At 31.7% G+C, this 25710-nt stretch overlaps 3 protein-coding genes across 3 annotated transcripts; 2 read left to right on the top strand and 1 right to left on the bottom strand.

The window, feature by feature from the left end:
• The first annotated feature begins 7014 nt into the window (after positions 1-7014).
• On the top strand, positions 7015-12363 carry LOC127250523 (protein HOTHEAD). The gene is made up of 5 exons (XM_051273852.1): positions 7015-7231; positions 8013-8654; positions 10167-10555; positions 11567-12132; positions 12233-12363. Exons 1-5 carry the CDS (start codon positions 7153-7155, stop codon positions 12273-12275), a joined length of 1719 nt encoding a protein of 572 aa, XP_051129809.1. The 5' UTR covers positions 7015-7152; the 3' UTR covers positions 12276-12363.
• An 837-nt stretch (positions 12364-13200) lies between these two features.
• On the top strand, positions 13201-18071 carry LOC127250444 (cucumisin-like). The gene is made up of 10 exons (XM_051273727.1): positions 13201-13290; positions 13371-13462; positions 13645-13742; positions 13836-13976; positions 14347-14446; positions 15158-15668; positions 15901-16229; positions 16306-16417; positions 16519-16717; positions 17413-18071. Exons 1-10 carry the CDS (start codon positions 13201-13203, stop codon positions 18069-18071), a joined length of 2331 nt encoding a protein of 776 aa, XP_051129684.1.
• A 1039-nt stretch (positions 18072-19110) lies between these two features.
• Positions 19111-24436, bottom strand: LOC127250730 (phospholipase D gamma 1-like). Its single transcript, XM_051274152.1, has 10 exons — positions 23184-24436; positions 22249-22362; positions 21977-22171; positions 21644-21892; positions 21503-21571; positions 21278-21425; positions 21050-21198; positions 20432-20605; positions 19789-19986; positions 19111-19690 (listed from the first exon to the last, which is right to left on the bottom strand). The coding sequence occupies exons 1-10, from the start codon at positions 24138-24140 to the stop codon at positions 19397-19399; spliced, it is 2547 nt and encodes an 848-aa protein (XP_051130109.1). The 5' UTR covers positions 24141-24436; the 3' UTR covers positions 19111-19396.
• Between the last annotated feature and the right edge of the window lie 1274 nt (positions 24437-25710).

Here is a 25710-nt window from a genome sequence, read left to right on the forward strand (position 1 = left end):
TTTGTAACGAAAGAAGTATAAAATTACGATAATTATATAATAAAAAATACAGATCAAAATTCAAAATATATAACATATTTACTCTAAAAAAAATAACATATTTATAACGAAAATTAGGGACGAACGATATAACTTTAAGAATGGAATTTAATAAAATTCGTCTTTAATGTAATTAGTAACGAAAAAAAATAAATTTTGTGATAACAAATTTTTTCTTACAAAAATGCTATTTTTCTTATTGTCTTTAAATTGTGAAAATTATTAAAAAAAAACTTGTTAATATAATTATATATATTTTTTATAAAGCCTCTATAATTTACTTTAAATTTCAGTAATTATATCTATTTTTTGAATTATATAGTATAAAAACTATATTTTTTAAAATTTGGTCATTTTATATTTTAAAATTTTAATTTAAAAATAGTATATAAGTTAAAAACAAAATACCTAATCAAGCCTTTTTTTTTTCTTTTTCGACGTTCTTCCGTTATTTGTATTTTTATAATTTATTATAAGATTCTATAAATCATATTTAATAATTTTAAGTTGTTAGTATATATAACAATTTCTTTAAATTTGATATTTAAATTTTAGTTTAAGTAAAATATATAAATAAAATACAATTGTATTTTTAAATTTTAATTAAAATGTAAAATATAAAATGATTGATTTTATATTATATTACTCTCTTTATTTTAAAAAATTATTTATACTTTTGGATATAAATCAATACAAATAGATGTAATGTATATATATACACTTTTTTTTTTTTAAGTAGAAGTCAAAAGTCTCTGAAACAAGCCAACTTAAACAGGCTTAAACCCCGACCAAAAAAACAAACAAACAAACGCAGCCTTAGGCTTCGTTTCACACATTTTATACTATTTATTTTTTGAAATTATTATATTAAATATTTTTATTTTAACAAAATATCAAATCAAATATTTATTTTTTATTTTCAAAATTTCAAAAGTCTCAAAAAAATATATCTCTAAACGGAGCTTACATATACGTTTCGATCAGCCCGAATTCTTTCCACCCGACGGATAGAGGCCATAGGCAAAATCTCTTAATGGATTGGGCTTTTTTTTCGGGCTGTATTTTCCGGTATATTAATTTACTAGTCAGATTAATAAACTATGGTATGTTTCTTTTGCAAAATTTTCCCAAATTTATTATTTGGACTATGTATTTTTCGAAAAAAAAATATATTTTTTCCTCTCACAAAACATCCCATCAAATAGTATTTTCATATCAAACTCAAACCAAATTTTTTTCAAACTCATCCAAAGAAACACACCTTTATTTTATATTTCAAATCAAAAGGGTATGTATATCAATTTAATATTTTACTATTTAATATATGGTGAAATTTAGACTATGTTTAAATACTCCCTTCGTCCATACATAAAGTATACATTTACTTTTGGTGCGGTGTTTAAAAAATAATAGTATTTTAATTATAGTGAGTAATAAAAAGTAGTGTAATAATATTTTTGCTATTACTTTTTGGTGTAAAAGTAATGATATGATGTAAAGTAAGGGTATTTATGGAAAAAAAGTGAGGTATTTAATGAAATATTTACTTTGTAATAGAAACATGTATACTTTCTAACTGGATGGAGCGAGTATAATATATTCAAAATATCACATCTAACAATTTTTACAATTAAAAAATTTTATTATTTCAAAACACAACAATATACCAAAACTAACCAAACAAATCCTTTCCTTTTCACAAGATTAAATTATTCTCTCTCCGTTCGTCTTTAAGGATCACATTTACCTTTTTCGTCATTGTACTTAACATTAAAAATATCTTTATATTTTTATATTATTTTTGCAATTTTTTCTTAATTTGTACTACGTTTTGATATAATAATTAATATTCAAATATCAATACACAAAATATAAATAGGATCCTTAGAGCCGGCGGAGATAGTATTAAATACATATTATTTATTTGTATTATAATAAAATTCTAAAATGCATTTGATTTGTATTCATATTTTGTATTTAAATAACAACTATCTGTATTAAATACAAATATTTCAAACCGATTAAACCAAATTGAATCGAATCCAAATATGATATAATTATTACTATAAAATTTAAAATACAACAATATAAATATATTCAGTTCGATTAATAAAAAAAATAAAAAATTCAAATCTAATCGAACCGAATAAATATCAAATGCACAGTATTTATATTTGAATCAAATTTCCTCAATTAATCAAGTATTTAGTTCGGTTCGACGATTAGATTCGAATTTTTTTTGTCTTTTTAACCACACCTAAGTTAAGTGACCGAAGAAGTAGTTGGGAATGATAAATAGAGTTAAACACACAAAGAGAGGTGGCTATTGATGCATAATATATATACATATATATATATATATATTTATTTATTTAAAAGTAGAAAAATAAATAATTATTACAAGATGATTATATTAAAGTAGTAATGGGACAACCTTTTTATATAAGTAGTGATGAAATAGGAATAATAATTGACACATGATCGTGAGGGCCACCCTACTAACTAATAATTTGGCTGATTATTTATTTATTTATTTAATTATTTTTATTTATTCATTATTTATTTAATTATTTAATTTGTATACTCGTAGCTCAATCTATATATCCTTGCACGTGGATACGGTTTGATAGTTACAATTGGATATATATATATATATATTTGAAATTTTACCATAAGGATAAATTATTTTTTTAGTTTCTTGATTGAAACCCCTTATTATTTTAGTCTTGTAAACGAAGCATGTCGTAAATTAGTTTCATAAGTGAAAATTTTTTAATGTTTTAATCTTCCGGCGCTGGAGACGCCCACATGGCACGCCGGAGGTCACGTGTCCGCCAGGTCAACTACACCTGCCGGGTTCGTGAATTTTAAAATTTTTTTAAATTTTATTTGCATTTTTTTATTTTTATTTGGACGAATTGGACCAAATAACAAATATGGTATTTGCTATTTGGTCCAATTCTTTTTAATTTGGTCCAATTGGACCAAATAAAAAAAAGGTAAAAAAGACAAATAAAATATAAAAAAAAATAAAATTCACGTATCCGTCATGTATCACTGACCTGACGGACGCGTGGCTTCCGGCGAGCTACGTGGGCGTCTATGGCGTCAGAGGACTAAAACAGCGAAAATTTTTCACTTATGAGACTATTTTGCGACATGCTCCACTTACGGAACTAAAATGATAAAGGGTTCTAGTTACGGGACTAAAAAATAAATTTGCCCTAAAATTAATTAGGAATGATAATGGCTTGAATAGACCTGATCCGAACACAATTCACTTACATTTAAAATCAAAACTAATTATTTAGATATCAAATCGAGTGTGAGATGAATTCGGGCCGATCAAATAAGCAAATATTTTGAAAATATCATCTCTACTCAATAAATTTTATTTTTATTTCTTTTTTAGTACGCAAATTTATATATATATATATATATTATAATGAATCTATGTTAACCAAGTATATATTTATATTATATAAAATTTTATTATGTATAAAATAATATTTATATTGTATATTCCATCCGCTACGTTTAATAAATTTACATTTACTTTTTACGTTATTGTATTTAAGTAATAATATAAGATACTAATAAAATTTTATATTTTTTATTATAAGATACTAATATAAATATTTTCGTCATTTTTTATGATTTGTATTACATTTTAATATAATAATTAATATTAAAAAATTAACATACAAAAAGTAAATATCAACTTATTAAGTGGACTAAGGCAGTATATTTTACTAAGATGTAATTTTTTTTTTTTTTATAAAAAAAAACTTATAACACATAATATCAACTATCTCTGTCCGCTTCTAAGGGTCACATTTTTATTTTGCGTCATTGTACTTAACATTAAAAATATTCTTATATTTGTATAATTTTTTTTTTGTATAAATGTCTTTCTACTAATATTATAAGACACTAATAAAAGTATTTTATAATTTTTTTTTTAATTTGTACTACGTTATGATATAATAACTAATATTAAAAAATTCAGACGGAGATAGTATGTTATTATGTTGTAATTTATGTGTCGTCGGTTTATTATATATATATGTGCAGGTCAAATAAATACTATGCTAATTTGACTCGAAAGAAAATTGAAGCATATATATATGCCTCTTGTTGTTTTGATTTTCTTTTTTCTAATTCTTTTAAGATTTGGATTTAGACTATCTCAAACATTATACCAAATATTATTTTAATTCGAATTTTTAGTAATGCTGATTTTAAAATGAATACATTGGATGTGTTTGATTTGAATATTAAAGTCAAATCAATAATATTTAGTCGTACAGTTTTCAATAAATTATAGTATTTTTTCTTATAAAATATTATATCAAAATATAATTTAGAATTTAAATAAAAAATACAACTTCAAATCAAAATCAAAATTTGGATATAATTTATTTTTTTTAGTTATCTTAATCTTAATCAATAATTATTTATATTATATTATAATTAATTTTACTAATATATTTTTAATTATTTATTAGTCATACCCCTCGTATATTTTTGTGTTTACAGTAACCCTGACATCATATATGAGACGAAGGGAGTAAAACAACATATGCTATTTTATAAAACAACATATGCTGAGATATGTATAAATATATATTGGTCACTCACATGGTATATATATACTGATCCAATCAAATCAACATCATACTAATTTGGTCGGATAAACACAAGATCTACAACCATATATATATATATATGCTATAAATTTATATTTAATGTGATAATTCAATACCGCAACAGCAACTTTAATTCATCCCATTCAACTTTTATTTATATAACATAATATTTTTCTTCAACATTTTACTCCATCCGTCTGGCTCTATGAATCATATTTATCTTTTACGTTATTGTACTTAACATTAAAAATATTCTTATATTTGTATAATTTTTTTGCACAAATATCATTATAATAGTATTATAAGACACTAATAGAAGTATATTTGTCATTCTTCCTTAATTTGTACTATATTTTCATATAATAATTAATATTCAAATATCAGCAAACAAAAAATAAATGAAATCCTTAGAGTCGGACGAAGATAGCATTATTTTTAAATCAATCAAAAATTCCAAAAACACATTCAAAATATATCATAACTCATTCTAAAAAAAATCGAAAATATCTTGAACATGTGCCACTTCTTAATGAAGTCAAAATTTTAGGTCGATGATTGTTGCCTTTATTGAAAATTAAATAAGTAACTTTTTATTGTTACAAGATTGTACTATCGTTCGATTAATTTCGACCACTTTTTCACTTTTCATATCTCAATTTATAATCGTGCTCATTTTAAATCCGATCGATAATTTTATCAAAGTCTCTTGTCTAAGTTGATCTCGGATTTTCTAGAGATTTGGGTAGTATACAAACTAAATAATCTCGAATTTTGTAAGGACTTTCTATATTTACGTATACGCACTAAAGAACTGCTTATGAGACTCTTTGTCTATAATATCATATATATTCTCATAAAATTATTTGTTTTATCGAACCTATTTTACAGGCTATTAGATTCGATCGAAGATTTACTTAAAACGCATATGACAACAACTACATATTTCCATGCTATAGAAAAATATATATATAATGATTTTGGGAAAAGTTGGACCTACCTTGGGGTAAGGGGCTACACCACCTCTTGCTTCCATTTTTTTTTTTTTAAAATTATATTAAATTGTACTTCAATTAAAAAAAAAATAAAAAATCATACATGTATATTTTACTTATATATATATATATATTTCTTTTTTCACCCATTCTTCTAATATAAAAAAGAAAAAAAAAACAAAAAAAAAAAGATGACATTAAAATCAATAGCAGTAAATTAGCAGTCATAATTATTTTCACTAATACACTTCTTAATTATTTATTAATTATACAATACCTAAAATTTCGTGCCTAAGCTAAATGAGACAAATTAGTTGAAACGGATAGAATAATATATTACTATATATATCCATTTATTTTTTTATGCATAAATTAGAACAAAATATTACTATATATATATATGCATTTATTTTTTGTGAATAAATTAGACCCTAATTTTAGGTGACATGCAAGAACATTTTATTAAATTATGGGACCATATTTTCTAAATTAAAAAATAAATACATTCCACCGTAATTGAATCATTTGATTAGAGACATGGTATTTAAGGTGATGATGTTTAATTAGTTAATAATAATTAGTTATGATATTATTATATTATTTTTTGTATAATTAATAATATTTATAATTTCAAAATAAACTTAATATATATGATTAAAAAAATTAAAATATATGTTTAAATATTTAAAAATTATATAGAAATTAAAAAATATATGCAATATGAATATCATTTTGTAGAGAATAAAATCTTCTATATAATACAAGTAAATAAAAAAATATTTTTGTTAATTTATAATTAACATAAATCAATTTTATAAATGATAGTATAGTTTTAAATATCGATAAAAATATTTATTTTTTTGAGGAGAGAGAGGTAGAAATAAAGGGATTTTGAGTGGTCCTACGTCATTTATAATGTTGTATATTATGTAGTTAATTAAATTGATTTATATTTGTTAAATATATTTTAATTTAATAATTTTTACCAAAAATAGAAAAATATCAATTGTTACTGAACATACAAAAATAGAAATTGTGTTAATTGTGGTGCGACGGATGGAGTATAATAAAAGTAAACATATGCATAAATAATGGTTGAAAATAGCATTTTCCCATCAAAATCTTGAAACATTCATGTCGAAATTTCAGGCTTCATTAAATTGCAAACTTAGTTGGATTGAAGTGTCCTTAAATAAATACATAAATAAATAAATAAATAAATGTTATATATATATATATATATAGATGAGTTAGAGTGGCAAATTGCATGTGCCACCAAAAACTTTGTACATATTTCTTGAGTTCCCTTCTTCCTCGCCCATTCAAACCCCACAACATCATTTTTTTCGTCCAAGATTAATTAATCTTACATTCTTAATTAATTTCATATATATATATATATACATATATTGAGGAAATTCGATTGACCCCGATACGAACACTTGTGTGTCTACTAAAAGATTTTACAAAAAATGGGCGTTGGAATTTTCCCGATTTTTGTCTTTCTTTTTGCCGTATGCTTCCATGGCCTCGCTTCTTCGTCCCCAACAGGTTTGTAATTTTGCGTTCTTTTAGAGTTTGATTTTACTTTGAATTGTAGTTTCAACGCGATATAGTATAAAGAAGAGTAATTTAATTTTTGTAAAGAATTACGATGGTACATATAAAAAATATTGAAATAGAACACTGGATTTGTTCTTTTTCGATATTTTTTTGGTAGTTTAATTTTTATTTTTGGTTTGTGAAACAACAACTAATAAAAAAATTACAAAGAAAAAAAAAATGTAAAGGCAAACACACTCTTTTTTTTTTCCACATATATATATTTTTTTTCTTTTAATTCTCTTACTATCTCTACTATGGATATGTTATCTTTTATATAATAGTATCATTTAAATTAAAATTAAAATACAAATGCTAAAGTATATTACTACATCCGTCCGACTTTAATGATTTTATTTATTTTTTGTATATTGATATTTAAATATTAATTATTATATCAAAATATAATACAAATTTAAAAAAAATTGTAAAAATATTTCAATTAGTATTTTATAATACTAATAAAAAATATTTAAAAAAATTATATAAATATAAAAATATTTTTAATATTAAGTATAAACGAAAATGTTATGCTAAAAAGATAAATATATATCAAATATAAATATAATCCCTTGATTTAGAAAGGATGGTGTTTTAAAGAGGTCCATGGACATTGACTTCTAAGTCACCGTACACCGTTGTTTTTAATATAAACGGTCTAGATTTAGTAAGGTGTTGGGGGTCCGGGATCTTCTACAATTTAACCGTATAAGTGGGATTTTCATACAAGGTCAAAATTACGAATTTGTCCACGAAGCGACGACTGCTCCGGCGACCTCCTACTACGACTACATCGTAATCGGCGGCGGCACCGCTGGCTGCCCCCTCGCCGCCACGCTCTCCGCCAATTCCACCGTCCTCCTCCTCGAGCGCGGCGGCTCTCCGTACGGAAACCCCAACGTCACAGATCTCTCTGCCTTCGGAAAAGCCCTCTCCGACCTCTCCGGTGAGTCGCCGTCGCAGCGGTTCGTGTCGGAGGACGGCGTTATAAACGCACGCGCCCGCGTCCTCGGCGGCGGAAGCTGCATCAACGCCGGATTCTACACACGCGCCGCCCCGGGGTACGCGGACGCCGCCGGGTGGGACGGGCGGCGCGTGAACGAGTCGTACGGATGGGTGGAGGAGGTGGTGGCGTTCCGGCCGCCGATGAGGCAGTGGCAGTCGGCGGTGAAGGAAGGGCTGGTGGAGAGCGGCGTCCACCCTGATAATGGATTTACGTACGACCATTTGGTGGGGACGAAGGTCGGCGGCACCATTTTTGACGGCGAGGGACGGCGGCACACGGCAGCGGACCTCCTCAAGTACGCCGACGCTAAGGGAATCACTGTGCTGCTGCACGCTTCTGTTCATAAAATACTCTTCAGAATCAAAGGTACGTGTATATATATATATATATATTCCTCAACACGCCCGTGTTTGATTGCAGGTTAAGTATTATCATCACTAATTTTTTAATTGCAATTTTTCAAAAATAATACCCATAGTCATATATTGATCTATCAATTTATTTTTTCAATAGAATTTTAGAAATATTAGTATTATATTTACACGAGGTAAAAATAAAGGTAAAAAAGACTAAACTAATATTATTAGTATTGTATGATATAAAAGTAATGACATTTTTCTAATACATTTTAAATTTGAAGGGTATTTGTAATGTTTAGTAGATAGTACAATTATTAAAAAATGAAATAAATACTTTGAAACAGAATAAACTAAAAAATAAATAAATTGTTAAGGGACAGATGAAGTAATAAAAAACACATAATATTTTATACAAAAATTAAAATATTCAATCTAAAATAACACTCCATTCGTTCCAAAATAATAGTCTTATTTTGTCATCTTCGTCCAGAAACATAGTCTCATTTCTATTTTGGTAACTATTTCTCAATTTTTTTACAAAACTATCATATTTTTTTACACCCACTATATTTTCATGTTCATCCTAAATATTCATATATTATTTTAGATCAGAGATAATATATTTTATATTTTATACATAATTTTTTATACCACACAATAACAATTAGTTTATAAAAAAATATTGCCTGAAATGAGCCGCTATCAAATTTGAATTTATTAATTTTTGTTTTTTTTTTATAATAAAAAATATAAATACTAAATAGGAAAATTATAATATTTTTAGTTGATTAAAAAAACTAATAATAAATACAAATATTTTATATGCTATGTTATTTTGTGAATAATATATAATTATGTTCTAAGATAATATACTTAATTAATAGAATAAATTATATGCTGTGTTGTTTAATATTTAAGAATATTTGGAGGCATTTTCTTTAGTTATTAAAAATTATAAAAATATTTATTTTTTTTATATTTTAATTTTTTTTTGAGAGAATAATATTTTTATAACATTGAAAAACTGTAAAAATATTTTTAAAATTAAAAGCAAACACACTTATAGAGTTTGTTTTTCTTTTGCTTGTTTTACTTTTAACACTATTTTATAGGTTGTACGATTTTAATAAATTTTTTTTTTTTCTATTTTTTCTATTTCTATGAATAGAAAAAATTGTAGTCATCCCGTTATTCAATTGTGTGCTCATTTTATCGGATACGAGTTTTAAGAAAAATAAATAAAAATAATTTTTATTTACTTTTTAGGGTTAAAAAAAATAGAATTTACTAAAAAAAAAACAAGAATAAATTTAAATAACAACTAAAAAAAGAAAGTGACAATAAATTTGGACAGATGAAGTATATAATTAAAAAAAAATTGAGAAATTTTGAAATATTTCAAATTATAAATAATAAAAAAAATTCAAATTTAAATAGTTTTTGTTATTTCTAATAATAATAACAATTTTTTTTTTTCTTATTATTATATATATATAAAAAAAAACAACAATTTGGGCAGGCAAGGAAAGGCCATTGGCACATGGAGTGGTATTTAGAGATGGTTTGGGCAATAAACACAAAGCATATTTAAATAATGGGCCCAAAAATGAGATAATATTATCAGCTGGGTCACTTGGAAGCCCACAATTATTGATGCTTAGTGGAGTGGGCCCATTGGACCATCTCAAGGCCCACAACATCTCCGTCGTGCTCGACCAACCTCTAGTGGGCCAAGGAATGTCCGACAACCCGATGAATGCGATATACGTGCCGTCTCCGACTCCAGTCGAAGTTTCGTTGATTCAAGTGGTCGGGATCACTTCGTTCGGAAGCTACATCGAAGCTGCTTCCGGAGAAAATTTTGCCGGTAGTCCGACCCAAAGGGATTTCGGAATGTTTTCTCCTAAGGTATGCAAAATTTTATGGGTTATTTGCTCTTTTTACGTATGATTTTAAATTACTTATGATACTTTATTGATAATATATTTTTTTAAAAAAGAAAATTATCGTATCAAATACTTAATTTTGATATTCTTCTAAAAAATGTGATATAACATATGTTTATGTCGCATCAAATATTTATTTTTTATATATTTTATTTTTTTTTCTCGAAACTCTCATTAGATATTTTATTTAATAGTGAAAATTTGAATTATAATAGTATTCATTTCGTTTATCAAATTTATTTATTTTCGTTCATCTATTAAATTTTACGGTATTATTAAATTTGTCAAAGTAAGAAAAAAAATCAACATTTACTATTACCCCGGTCAACTTTTATTAACAACAAATTTTCTTTAACTTTATTATATTATCTTTTTATTCACTTAACTAAAATTTCAAAAATACTTCTAATTATTTATTTTTTACTCCCTCCGTCCCAAACACCTTGCAACATTTCCTTTTTGATATGTCCCAAACACCCTGCAATATTTTCAAAATAGGAAATAATTAATTATACCTGATCTCTACCCCACACTTTATCCCCCTCACATCATTCAAATAAAAAAATAAAATATATATTTATCTCTCCATCACATCACCTAATTTTTAAATTATTATACTTAATACTATCCATTTAAAAACCCGTGCAAAAAATAAATGTTGTACCTTGTTTGGGACGGAAGGAATACTTTTTTTTTTTAATAAATATTCGTTTTCACTCAAATATTGTAATTTTACCGGATAAAAGAAGTACTTGATGTAATCTTCGAATGAAAAAATATTTATTTCTATAATATATTAAATGACAACTATATATTCGATTTGATTGTTTCAGAGAGAAAATTTAATGAAAAATATTCAATTAAACTCAAATTTTTAAAAAATGCCTTAAAAGTTTCAATAAACATAACTTCTTCTTTCTTTTTTTCTTCTTCTTCTTCTTCTTTTTTTTTTTTTTTTTTTTTTTTTGCATAGATCGGGCAACTTTCAACACTTCCACCGAAGCAAAGAACCGAAGAAGCCCTTACAAAAGTGATCGAGTCTATGCAACAAATCGACCCGATGGTCTTTAAGGGTGGATTTATTTTAGAAAAGGTAATGGGCCCATTCTCTAAAGGCCATTTACTCTTAAAAACCAAGAATCCGAACGACAATCCGTCTGTGACATTTAACTATTTTCAAGATCCTAAAGATTTACAAAGATGTGTTCAAGGCCTTAATATGATCGAATCGGTGATCGAATCAAAATCATTTTCAAAATTTAGATACGACTATCTTACACTTCCAAGACTCCTCAACATGACTGCAAGCGCACCTGTGAATTTGCTACCTCGGCACACTAACTCATCGATTTCTTTGGAGCAATTTTGTAAGGACACCGTGATGACAATATGGCATTACCACGGGGGTTGTCAGGTAGGGAGGGTGGTTGATTCTGACTATAGGGTTTTTGGAGTCGATTCTTTGAGGATTGTCGATGGATCGACTTTTGAGTTTTCGCCCGGGACGAACCCTCAAGCTACTGTTATGATGTTGGGAAGGTATATATATATATATTTTTACACATATATGTATATATATATCTTTTATTTTTTATTTTTATTTTTATTTTTATTTTAATTTATTTTTAAAATTTTATAGGTATATGGGAGTCAAGCTTCTTGAGGAGAGATTGAAAAGCTAATTGCTTTTTTTTTTTTTTTTTGGTATGTTTAATAAAATTATTGTAATGGGAAGTCACATTTAGTATTGATGTTTTATTGAATGAAGGAGTTCTTGGGTTATGTTCTATTGGAATTTGGTTGGTTTTTTATTACGTAATTATAATAGATTTTTTATTTTGATCTTTCTTATATATTATGCAATATTTCAAAAACTATTTGAATCATGTGAATAATTAACTATTCTTATCATATTACTAAAATAAAAAAAAATACACTTCTCTTATCCGTCACATTACTTCATTCATAATTTATTCTATTTAATTCTATTTATTTAAATTCTTGTACCGAAAATCAAATATTACACAATAATATGTGAGACGAAGAGAGTACGGTATATTACTCTCCCCGTCTGCCTTTAAGGGTCACATTTATTTTTTGCGTCATTGTACTTAATATTAAAAATATCTTTATATTTGTATAATTTTTTTTACAAATATCCTTCTATTAATATTACAAGACACATAAGTATTTTTTTTAATTTTTTTTAATTTATACTATATTTTGATATAATAATTAATATTAAAAAAATAACATGAAAAAAAATAAATGAAACCTTAAACGCGGACGAAGGCAGTATAAGTCTCCACACTCTTAGAAAACAATGACTCCAACCCTACAATGCATTGTCTTTCCAGCACACGAAGCATATTTCGATGCCTAATAAAAAATATATACACTTATTACAAAACAACATCCATTAAAAGACAAACAACAAGAACTAAGAAACAAAAATAGAAGTATGTTCTAACATTGTGAAACCAAATCGAAACAATGTTCTCTTTCATTCGGACAAAACTATCCAAAACCTCCTCTATATAACTCCCCATCCTCAAACACTTACTTCATCGATCAATCGAACAAACCAACGATCAAATATCCGATCGGATGGCGAAATCCGAGTCCCGGAAGCTCTCGATTTTCTACCTGTTCTTGCTCACCGCATTCGCGTTCAACTGCTGGTGCCACGATCGAGAGGTGCGTTGTATTTACTCGACCGGAGAAAAAATCCACGGTGAAAATGTTTCGCTATTAACAAATTTACGTCGTTTTGACAGCTGCACATTGTATACATGGGAGATCGATCGTCGCTGGAGCAAGCGTCGGCGGCCACCAGACATCACGCGATGCTGCATCGAGTACTCGGCAGGTTTGCGCTGCTTGATCACTTGTCGTAATTTTTGGACCAGTTTAGTAATAGAATGTTTTATTTTGTCTATATATATATATATAGCCCCTTATTTTGATAATCGATATACTGCAATTTTCCAAGTTTCTTTAAAATATTTTCACATTGGGAAAATGGCGACGAATTGGGGCTCGTAATTTCAGCGCTTCGGCAGCCAAAAAGTCGCTCATTTATACTTACGGAAGGAGCTTCGATGGATTTGCTGCTATGCTTACGCCGGACGAAGCTCGGGCAATTTCAGGTTCGGTTTTTCCGATAATCTTATTACGCTCATTTTTACGAATTGGATGAAAGAAAAAAAAAGGATGACTTAGAGGTTATCAACGCGGCACAGAAATGGAAGGAGTGGTTTCGGTGAATCCAAACCGTGTTTACGAGCTTCACACGACGCGATCGTGGGACTTTGTGAATCTTACGACTGACAAACTCGGAGTGCCTTCGGAATCGGATGTCGTAATTGGGCTTCTCGACACCGGTAACTTGACTACGTTCACTTTCTAACCGTAAAGTTGAGAAAATTACAAAAAATATCCCACATATATATCCCATTATCACTTTTGTCGTATACTTATCTCGCTAGTAAAATATATCCTATATGTTTGAAAAAGTCGTTTTTCTATCTTTTGGCCGCGCGAGGTGTGAACATCATGCTCTTCCAAAGGACAGATATAACGACTTTTGCAAACATGTAGAATATATTTTTCCAACGAGATAAATACAGGACAAAAGTGATAATGAGGTATACGTGTAGAATACTTTTTGCAATTTTTCCCCGTAAAGTTACAAGAAATCTTTATTTCGCGAGGTTGTGGTTAAGTCGCGCTATTTATGTCGTACGGACTTAGGTGTGTGGCCGGAGCATCCTAGTTTCGACGACAAAGGGTTCGGCCCGCCACCGGAAAAATGGAAGGGGGCGTGCACCGGCGCGAACTTCACTTGTAATAAGTAAGACTCTGTTTATACAAATATCTTTAAAACTTTTGACCTTGTTCCACTACTAGAAAAAAAATTGATAGTTGCGAAAATTCATTGCTGATTTTAATTTCATGACCAATTGATGTCACAATTTCTTTTTTTGACTGCTCTGTGGGTAATATTTGCTGAAAAAGTTACGAGTAATTTTCCGTGACTAATTAAAGTAGCGGTTTATATAACGAAAATGTTTAAGATATTTATATTACATGTCTTTTGATTATTTCGTCGCAAATATTGTCACGGATTTTTTTTCGTGACTAATTTAAGTTGCGACACAAATAACAAAATATTTGCAACGTTTTAAATTATTACAGATATTGTCATATGGTAAATTTTCGTGACTTTTTAAAGTCATGACATAAGTAACAACAACTACTATTTTTTTTTATTTTTTATTATCGTTTGTAACTATGTAAAATAACAAAATCATCTTCAATATTTTTTTTTTTTACTGGTATTGTAATTGAATAATTTTTGTTAAGTATTCATAACTATTTAAAACCATGATATTAAGTAACGAAATACTCGTAAAATCTTATAAATAATTTTCTTCTCACAAAATGTCAGATCAAATACTATCTCTCTACTATTCTCAATTTTTTTCAAAACTTCGAAACGACGAATATTGATTTAACGTGTATATATAGATGTTAACACGAGTTAATCTCCGATCCATTGTAGCAAGATCATCGGAGCGCGCTACTACAACGTTTACAACTCGTCGTACCCGGGCGACATCCAATCCCCGAGAGACTCTGAGGGGCATGGAACGCACACGGCGTCGACAGCTTCGGGCGTCCAAGTCAACGCAAGCTACTATGGTCTAGCCAAGGGCAAAGCTCGCGGAGGCATGCCTAATTCGAGGGTCGCTGTGTACAAAGTTTGTTGGTTGGGTGGTTGCAGCTCTGCGGACATCCTCAAAGCGTTCGATGATGCAATAGCGGACGGCGTCGATATTATATCGGTGTCATTAGGATCTCCCTATCCCGATTACTACTTTGACGACCCCATCGCCATTGGATCTTTCCACGCCATGAGGAATGGAATTTTGACATCGAACTCGGCCGGGAACTCCGGACCTTACCTGGTGACGATTAGGAACTACTCTCCGTGGACACTTACCGTCGCTGCTAGCTCTATCGATAGGAAATTCGTCACGAGAATGCAGCTCGGCAACGGACTAATGTTAACGGTATGTTCGACGATGAAAGATTATTACTACATAAGCTACATTTGTTCTTATGTCCTACCTGTTCAGATATTTTAAATATTTAATTTTAAATTTAATAGATTTAGATTTAAATTTGACTGTTTTATATTGACTATATATATATAGGTAATTTATTTTGATGATTAAGATGATACGATTTTCATAATTTTTCTTCAAATTCTGGCACTGACAAAATGAGGCGAATCAAATGAAGGGAATGGCGATCAACATCTTCGATCTCAACGGCACGTCGTATCCATTGATTTGGGGAGGCGATGCAGCCAACTACACGATCGGTTCTAGCCCGGATATCGCGAGATATTGCTTTCCCGGTTACATGAACGATGACATTGTGGCCGGGAAAATTGTTTTTTGCGAAGCCGTGTGGGGTGACTCGGCGATCTTACAAGGTAACGGGGCCGGCCTCGTTATATCCGATGTTCGTTACCAATATCTCGACGTTGCCTTTAGTAGGCCGTTGCCATCGACGTTGTTAAGCCCCGAGGATGGGAGAATCGTTAAAGATTACATAAGAAGCTCAGAGTACGCGATTCTCCTCCGATCGCCATTTTTCGGAAAACACAACTTTCAACTAACTTAAACTCGATCTTCGTACTAGGAACCCGACGGCGACGATTTTCTTTAGCGATGCGTGGAAGGATGCTATGGCGCCGGTTGTCGTATCGTTCTCTTCTAGAGGGCCGAACCCAATCTCCCCCGACATTCTTAAGGTGAAAAACGACGGTGCATTCGTTTATTCGTCGTATAATTTTGGAAGATTTGTGCGCATATCTAATCGATGGGTATATCGTTTTTTTGGCATGTGATGTAGCCCGATCTCACGGCACCGGGTGTCGATATTCTCGCTGGGTGGTCTCCGGTGTCGCCTTACGATACCAAGAGCACACTATTCAACATCGTCTCCGGCACATCCATGTCGTGCCCCCATGCAAGCGCCGCTGCTGCTTATGTCAAAGCCGCCCACCCGGATTGGTCTCCGGCGGCGATCAAGTCGGCTCTAATGACCACAGGTGAATGAACTTTCACTCGAAATCTGTTGGTTGACTCCGTAATATATAAATACATTATTAGGATAAATTATATAACATTTCATCAATTTTAGTAAAAATATGCATAAAATACTAGTGTTTTATTTATTACGTGAAATCCGTTGTGTTAATATAAAGTTCGCACGAAACACTCTCACGGTCCAACTGATGTTTGATTCTAAATAAAGACTTAAATTACGCAAATTTTATATAAATAAAAAACGTAGAATATCTCAAATATATTTTTAAAATAAATAAGTAAATGATCAAATCATTTATTTTTTTATAGTTTCCGTAAAATCAGATAACAATTTATTTTCAAAAATTATAAATAAATGATGAATCAATTATTTATTTATTTATTTATTTTATTTAAAAAATTATTTAAAATGTATATATTTTTTATTTGAATAAAACTTGCATTATTGAGTTCATATTTACAATCAAATATCAGTTTTGGACAAAAAGAGTATTTCGTGCAAACTTGACATCGAATGGCTTCATGCAATAAATAAAACACGGATATTTTATGCATTTTTATTGAAACAGAATAAGGTGTTATATAATTTACCCTATTTCTTAATATTAAATTTTTAGGTGAGATGGTCATTTAACAAAATCGTAAATTTTCGAACATCTACTACTAAGCGTAACTCTTCTTGCTCGATCGGAACCAGCTCGCGTAATGGACCCGAGCAAACATGACGACCGCGAATTCGCCTACGGCTCGGGCCAAATCAACCCGGCGGCCGCAAGCGACCCCGGGCTTGTATTTGACGCATCGGAGGCGGATTACGTCAATTTCCTTTGCAAACAAGGCTACAACACGACAACTCTCCGGCTAATCACCGGAGACAACAGCACGTGCGCGAGCACGGCCCCGGGAAGAGGATGGGATCTCAACTACCCGTCGTTCTCCCTATACGTCGAGGACGGCGAAAAAATTCACGGCACTTTCACTAGGACCGTCACAAATGTTGGAGCGGCGAACTCGAGTTACACGGCTAGTTTGTACATGCCGGCCCCATTTATTACCGTCGCAATCGAGCCATCCGTTCTGACATTCTCGGCTGTCGGACAGACCAAAAGTTTCGCCGTTAAAGTCACCGGACCGGCTATGGCGCAGCAGCCGATCACGTCGGGAGCCATCAGTTGGAGTGACGGGAAACATGTGGTGAGGACACCGGTCGTCGTGTACAGCTACATTCCGGGATCCCCTTATAATTTGGAATCCGACCGGTCCTACTCGCGGGCGAATTTCCGGCAGTCTACTGTTTATCGGAATAGCGGCGTCTTCGGACAACCGAAGGCGCACCGCCGGCCGGTGTCTAATTGACGTCGACGTGGTTGTTAATTCGAACCTGAATATATTGGTGTTAGGCCGAGACATCTTGTGTTCGGATTTTTTATTGTAACCATGAAGATGGTTGTATCACCTGTGCTAATAAAACTATGTTCGGCCGAATATGTTTTCAACTTTATTTTTGCACTGTGTAATTAATTGATTTGAAAAACATACTACCTCCGTCTAGTTTTAAGAGTCGTATTAAAATGTAGTACAAATTAAAAAAAAATTGTAAAATTACCTTCGTTAGTGTCTTATAATACTAATAGAATGACATTTATAATAAAAAATTATACGATACTTTTAATGTTAAATATAATGACGTAAAAGGTAAATGTAACCCTCAGAGGCGCGGGCGGAGCGAGTATAAATTAATTTATTATGTATTTAGATATGAGTTTTATATAGAGATATTGATAATTTTAAATGTGTTATTATTAATAATTATTATGTCAATATTATTTAACATTTTAGAGTAGTTTGATTTTGATTTGAAATTAAAATTAAATATTATTCCAATCAATACGGTTTATAATAAAGATATTAGTTTAATTTTATAATATATTAAAATCACAATACTTATGCCTCGGATATTTGAATTCATATTTTTATAGTCACGAGTTTATCTTAAATAAAAAAATTATTCGAAAAAATTGTTTTTGGTAGAATTATTTTTTTCAATTAAATATTTTAATATTACAATATATATATATATATGTATGATGGCTTGGATCGAAATAATTGCATCTTTATTATTATTGTTATTTTTCCTTATCACAATTCTTCGTTTTTTGAATAGTTATTTATAAAAATTATATTTATTTTCAATTAAATATTTTAGTATTACAATATATATATATATATATATATGATGGCTTGGATCGAGATAATTGCATCTTTTTTTATTATTGTTATTTTTCACTATCACTGTTCATCATTTCTCATAACATTAATGTGGATTTTACTTTTAACAAAATGTACAGAAAAGAAAGTTTGAAAGTTTTTTTACTATACAAATCATCATGTTTTCAAATAAATAGGTTATTCCCTCTTATAAAATATCAAGCACAAAAAACATATACAAAAATACAAACCAAACAAATGAGTCCTAAAAATTCAGACAGTAAACCTTCAATAATTTTTTTTTTTTAAATTAGCGACTGCAATAAATTTTAAGTACGTAGAAAGGAAAATGCAAAAACTATACCTTTTTTTTTTTTGAAATGAGGTGGGAACCGCCGCTGCTGCGAAAGTGTGCACTGAGAAAACCCCAGCCGAACCTAATATAGCCTGCAAAAGCTATACTTTTTTTTCAATCATATCGTGAGATTTTCTTGAATTCCCGAAAATGTCCCTATGATTTTCCCGCCCATGTCGGGAAACGTCTCGTAGCCGGGCAACGGCGACACCTTCCCGGCCCTATCGACCGCCACCGGATACTTAAGCAAGTGTCCCGGCAAGTTGCATACTTCACTCCCTGCGAACTTTTGCCAATTGTGCTCGCCCATCCACCTCACTCGTCTCGCGCATTCGAGGCTTTCCGGATGCTCGAAGCATTGCTCTAAAGTACCCGTGTGCTCCGCCCATAGTGACATTCTGTATCCAAAGATCTACAACACAATATGACGAACCAAAGGTTAAAAATAATAATAAAAAAAAAATTACGAGTCTATATATATATATATGTGTGGGGATCGAGCGATTGTACCTCTCCGCGTGGATTTGAATGCTTGTTCGCCCACGTGTAGTTCGGTTGATAAGCGCCCATGGCGATTTCGGTGTCCCGGGTTCCTTCCATCGAGCGTTGGTTGATGTTCGCGGATCCTAGTATCACGTACTCGTCGTCCACGATCATTCCCTTCGAGTGTACGTAGATCATGAAGCGTTGGTTCTTCCGAGTTAGCACCTAGATGTTCGATTGGGAGGTGAAATGTAAAGACGCGATGAGGGATCGAAAAAAAGAATTTTCGTTCAATATGGTTTGATCAAATGTAACTTTTGTCTTAAATATCGAACTCCTTATCATTTTAGTCATTTACATAACATTTTAAATTTTAAATTTTAAATAATTCACTATTATTTTTTGATAATGATAAAATTTCAAATTTTTTAGTGGTAACACAATTGTTAAATCATAAAAAGATTCCTTTGATGGAATAAAATGCAAGTGGCACTTATACCTTAGCTCTAGGTCCGCCCCTGGATATAAGATTATTTTAATATAAAGTTTTTTTAAATGACTAAAATGATAAGGAATGTCATTTTACCTATCTTGCGATTAATTATAATTTTTAGATGAGATGATTATTTGAAAATTATTAATAAATTAGTCGTTGTCGACATATATATACCTGAGGAGTGTTTCCGGAAGCTCCTTTGACGTCGGGGATGCTTTCACCGGCGGCGACCTCACGATTCCCGAGGCAAAAGAAATTTAAGTAATCTTGCGGCTCGTAGTCGCGCTCGAGCCCCATCTCGACCAAAGCGTTGTAGATCGTTTCGTACATCATTTGCATCGTGTTATACTACGCGCATAAGAAAAACAATGTTGGAGCGACGAGAAACAAAACTCATTCTTAACAAGACAGTGAGAAATAAATTAAGAAGACTGAAAAATTGCATTATTATTCATAACAAAAATAAAAAACCTATTTATAGTCGAAATAAAAATAAACTCAAATCTAAATAATTTAATATATGAAAAATACCAAATTTAAATCTCTTAAATTTAAAATTGAATATCTAAAATATCTAAACATTCCCTCAAACTCAAGTGGTATAACATAAACCAACATAAATTTGATAATAAAATTGAATACAGACGCAAAAAAAGCAAATAGTAATAACAGTTGCTTGTCTATCGTTGTCGTGTCTTATGTAACATTAAAGCCGCGAGCTCTAATCCGGCCTATCGCCTACTATCGAAGGCTAGTTAAGAAAGATAATAAGTCGAGGATTTGAAAACCGACCTGCCAAAAGAGAATTCTTTGTGTAGGAGTGCTCGTCGGAACTCCCTCCGGCCACATCGGGACAACTATGTACACGGAAAACCTCTCCCTCGCTCGAATTTTGTTCGCAATTTTGAGCGCGATTTCCATAGGAATCAAATTGTTTGCGCCTGAAAAATCAATAAAAAAAATCGATGTTTATAGCCATTTTTGCGCTACTATCGCAAATTTATGACGAGATTTTCTTACCCAAGTCTCGATAGTTCGACCAATTGAACGACGAACCAAGGAAGTACTGATTCTCGATGTATATGAAATGTTGCGCCGAACGAATCGCCTTCACGTAAGCCGTGTGTATGCTCATGTCGATCAATATATTTTTCCCGCACACCAAGTTCTGCAAAAGTTATAACGCCTTCGTCGCTCATCATAAAAATCGTGAAAGAATTTAGGTGAAAAAGCGTCGATACTTACCCTGCCCGGAGCCTCCTTCGGATCCTTCGGGAAGCCTTTAACCGAGTTTGAGTCGATAGAACGAAAAACCTGCGATTTTGTAACGAACTTAGTCGCAAAATAGTTATCATACTTTTTTTTCTCGATCTTGTCGTAAACTACCTGTATGTGCCAGCTCTCGGGATCGGCTTGGCTTTGTCCGGCAGCCTCGTCGATCCTCAACACGTCAGGAATTCTATCGAGCTTGAGTAAGGAGTCGTCGTGTGATGATTTCATTTTCTGAAGACCGTGGCGCTTCGAAGCCTTATGCCAACGCTCTTCGAAGTTCTTCAAGACATCATAGGCAGCTGGGCCGTCGATTTTACAATGTAGGTCATGCCATGGCTCTCGTGGACAACCAACCGTCGGCCCCTATTTGAGTTAGAAAACGACGAAGTTTAGCTACTTCTTTCGGTATTGCCTTACCAGTCGAGAACTCGGGCAAGAACATGTTACCGTGAAATTCGGATTGTGAAAATCGTCTTTGTGAACGGTTTGTAATGTGCTAAAGATCGGGTGTTTCGGCGTGTCGTATCTTCCCCTGCATAGATCGAGTCCCCCGACAAACGCAACGATCTTTCTCCTGTAGTTTCCGGCATCGGCGTCGACTATCACGCTTTTCTGATGATGAGTGTAGATCGTTCCCGTCTCCTGAAAAGATCGTAAAAAGAATCGACTGTTGAGCTACTTCGCAAAGAAAGATTTCGATCGGTGACGCAGATCCGAACCTGTTTTTTCACCCAGCTGCCTTTCCCGGCGGACCGTGGACATAGCAACACATTCACCGACGAATGCTTGAAGTAGCGCCGAGTTTCTTCATCGTTCGTGTTCATTACGCCGTCCTAAATGTCGAAATAGGTGATCAGAAAAACAGCATCTACTAACAAAACACGTGACAAAAGTCTATCGACATCGACTATTGCTATATATCAACCGGTGATGGCTACACACAGTCGTAAATTGAAACTTCGATCGCTAGCTTCTAAAAGCGCCAAGAAACCACAATGCATAACCAGAGTAAAAAATATTAAATGATCATCTCACCTAGAAACGACCAAAAAAAATAGCGTCAACCAACAAAATGCACAACAAAAGTCTATCAACATCGACTATTGCTATCAACCGGTGACGGCTACACGCAACCGTAAATCAAAACTTCGATCGCTTCTAAAAGCGCCAAGAAACCATAATGCATAACCGAGTAAAAAATATTAAATGACCATCTCACCTAAAATTAACATAAAAATGGCATCAACGAACAAAATGCACGACAAAAGTCTATCGACATCGACTATTGCTATCAACCGGTGACGGCTACACGCAACCGTAAATCAAAACTTCGATCTAAAAGCGCCAAGAAATTACAATTTATAACTGTATTGAAAATGTTAAATGACCATCTCACCTAAAAAATTATTAGAAAAACTATATCACCCTACAAAATGCACAACAAAAGTCTATCGACATCGCCGTTGCTATCAACCGGCGATGGCTACACGCAATCGTAAATCAAACTTCAATGCTTCTAAAAGCGCCGAGACAAAATTATCAAACGATCATCTCACCTAAAAACTTAAGCCAGCAGGAATGTACATATTGTAGGTAACAAATTTATGATAAACATCGCGCCGTATATAAACACAAGAGCGCGCTAGATTCTTACGGTTTTGTACCCCAAAATACTCGTGGAGGTCGGGTCGTCCCACACGAGGAGAAGGACTCGAACGCCTTCTTGCGACTTAACCTTCAAGAGCTCGCCGAGGGTACTATTCGACGCATTCGGATCATCCCTTACAAGACGAACCATATGGTAAACCGACCAACCCGTAATGTAAACAAAACGTCGAGCCTCACTTATCGCATCATAAATATCTCGCCAACAATGTCGCGGTCGATAAGGCCGGCCGTCGGCAAGCAACACGCTCGGGAGCGCCCCGTCGTGCACGTGAGCGTCTTGGTACAACGTAACCGTTCCTCCGCGCCGTATCGGGAAATACGTCCCCGGGACACCCGAATACGAGAGATCGCCGCCGACGCCACGGTAGAGCGGCGATTTCTCCGTCGGGACGTATTGGATCGATAAACTCAACGTCGCCCCGGGATTGCATGGCTTCCCGTTGGCGCCGAGGATCGGAAAAGTCCCCTCGACCCGGTCGCCGGACAAGAGGCGGTCGGCGGGAATTCCGACGGCGCCGATGATCTGCGAGCCTAACACGTCGCTTTCTTTGACGACGAATTGGACTTCGGCGGCGCGGTGCGCCACTGGGACGCGGAAGCGCTGCTGCCACACCGGATTTTCGGAGTTGCTGATGACGAAAGTCCGGCCGATGACGGCGTTGGAGACGGCGATCACGACGTACGGATCGCTGGTGATCTTCGCCGGCACCGATCCTTCGACTTTGCTGATGAATTTTCCGGACAGTCTGCCGAACATGTCGCCTAAATTCTTGTGGAACAAATCCATGTTGGGAAGATTCTTTGCTTCCTTAACAAGAACATCGACATTTCCGTGTAATAACACGACCTTGAGGGATCCTGAGGCTGTTTGGAATGGGAGAAATTGCATGCCCTGGCCATGGGAGCTTCCTGAAGTCGAATCTGAGTGTGAAAAATGAGCCATTCTGATGAACAAACCCTAGAAATTGGGGGAAATTTTGGAAAGGGGATTTGATCTATGTATCTTTTGCAGAAGAATTCAGTTCATACATTTAGCTGGAGATGTAATAAAATGTGTAGAAAATAAACCTCGAATTTCAACAGGAATGGTGAAAATCGAAGCGGATTTAGAGCAGAAGAAGCTAAGGAAGTAGAAGAAATTGAATTAATGAAGTTGCAGAATAGGGTTGGTTGGTAGGGATGAAGTGAATACAGATGAAGGAAGAGTTGACTGAGGGAAGATACAAAAATCCAAAATGGCGATCGATATAGACGAGGAATCGTGGAACCAACCTACGTTATAGAATAATTCTAATAAAGAACATTTAGGATTTTATTTTTTTTTACTATTTTAAAATTAAAGTTCTTTTAAAATATATATATTATAAAATATTATATTCTCTCTATTCCAAATTAATAAATCTATTTAGAATTTTATAATAAATTAAAAATTAATATCTCCTTCGTTCCGGCCATGATATTCCTTTTATTGTAAATACGAAAATTTAAAAGAAATATAATTAATAAATAATTAAAAATATATATTAGTAAAACTAATTATCATATAAAAGAAATTTATTTAAAACTAAGATAATTAATTAATTTAATTAAAATTACAAAAATTATAAATTAAAAATTTTAAAATAATATTAAAATGTTTAATTTTTTTCAAAAAAAAAAAAATAATAATATGGACAAACCAGAAATGAAAATATGGACATAGTATTTTATTAGTAAGTGATAATACTTAAGAGTTTTTTAAATTTTTGTTATTTAATTTTATGTTTAAAGTAATGATATATGTTATGGTATATTTGTAATTTAAATAAAAATTAGAGTATTATGATATTAATGCATAATTTCTTTTCTAAAATAAAAAAATAATATTTTAAAATGCGACAGACGAAAATGATAAACAAATTAGACAAAAGGTGTATCAAATATTATTTAAATATATTTTTATATTTTAAAGTTTAAATTTTATTCGTCAACCATTTTTCAAAAAAAAATATTGAATTAAATATTCTTTTATATATTTCAAAATAATTTAAAAATCCAAAGACTTCTAGGAAGTCTCCTAATCTCTAAGATGAGGAAAAATCAACAAGAATGACAAAAATTGATTTGGTCTTTTTCGTTAATTAAATAAATAAATAAAAGTGAGAAAAGGGGGATTTGGAGAAGTGGCCTGCCATGGGGAGAAAGCGAACAAAGCTTCGAATTTTGGGATTGGTTGAAGACCTATCTAACCCAAAATTGTTTATATTTAATAAACCATTAATTAATTAATAAATAATACTTCGTCCGTCCACTTACAATATTTACGTATTTCTATTTTGAAATGTACAATTACAAAATTAACATTTTATTAAATACCTTATTTTTTTTCACAAATACCCTTACTTTACATAACATCATTACTTTTACACAAAAAAAGTAAGGGCAAAAATGTCATTACACTACTTTTAACTATTCACTATAATTAAAATATTATTATTTCTTAAACACCGCGCCAAAAGTAAATGTAAATTTTG

The sequence above is a fragment of the Andrographis paniculata genome, unplaced genomic scaffold (genome assembly GCF_009805555.1).
Source record: "Andrographis paniculata isolate CXL003 unplaced genomic scaffold, ASM980555v1 Contig37END, whole genome shotgun sequence".
Lineage (NCBI taxonomy): Eukaryota > Viridiplantae > Streptophyta > Magnoliopsida > Lamiales > Acanthaceae > Andrographis > Andrographis paniculata.

Bases quoted from the DNA above. Each gene is read 5' to 3' on its own strand.
- LOC127250523 (XM_051273852.1), top strand. From the start codon at position 7,153: ATGGGCGTTGGAATTTTCCCGATTTTTGTCTTTCTTTTTGCCGTATGC. The intron at 8,655-10,166 runs GTACGTGTATAT...CAATTTGGGCAG, and splicing joins AATACTCTTCAGAATCAAAG to GCAAGGAAAGGCCATTGGCA. The intron at 12,133-12,232 runs GTATATATATAT...AAAATTTTATAG, and splicing joins ACTGTTATGATGTTGGGAAG to GTATATGGGAGTCAAGCTTC.
- LOC127250444 (XM_051273727.1), top strand. From the start codon at position 13,201: ATGGCGAAATCCGAGTCCCGGAAGCTCTCGATTTTCTACCTGTTCTTG. The intron at 13,743-13,835 runs GTTCGGTTTTTC...AACGCGGCACAG, and splicing joins CGAAGCTCGGGCAATTTCAG to AAATGGAAGGAGTGGTTTCG. The intron at 15,669-15,900 runs GTATGTTCGACG...AATCAAATGAAG, and splicing joins GCAACGGACTAATGTTAACG to GGAATGGCGATCAACATCTT.
- LOC127250730 (XM_051274152.1), bottom strand. From the start codon at position 24,140: ATGGCTCATTTTTCACACTCAGATTCGACTTCAGGAAGCTCCCATGGC. The intron at 22,172-22,248 runs GTTCGGATCTGC...CGATCTTTTCAG, and splicing joins GCAGCTGGGTGAAAAAACAG to GAGACGGGAACGATCTACAC. The intron at 21,893-21,976 runs GTAACATGTTCT...TAACTCAAATAG, and splicing joins TTCACAATCCGAATTTCACG to GGGCCGACGGTTGGTTGTCC.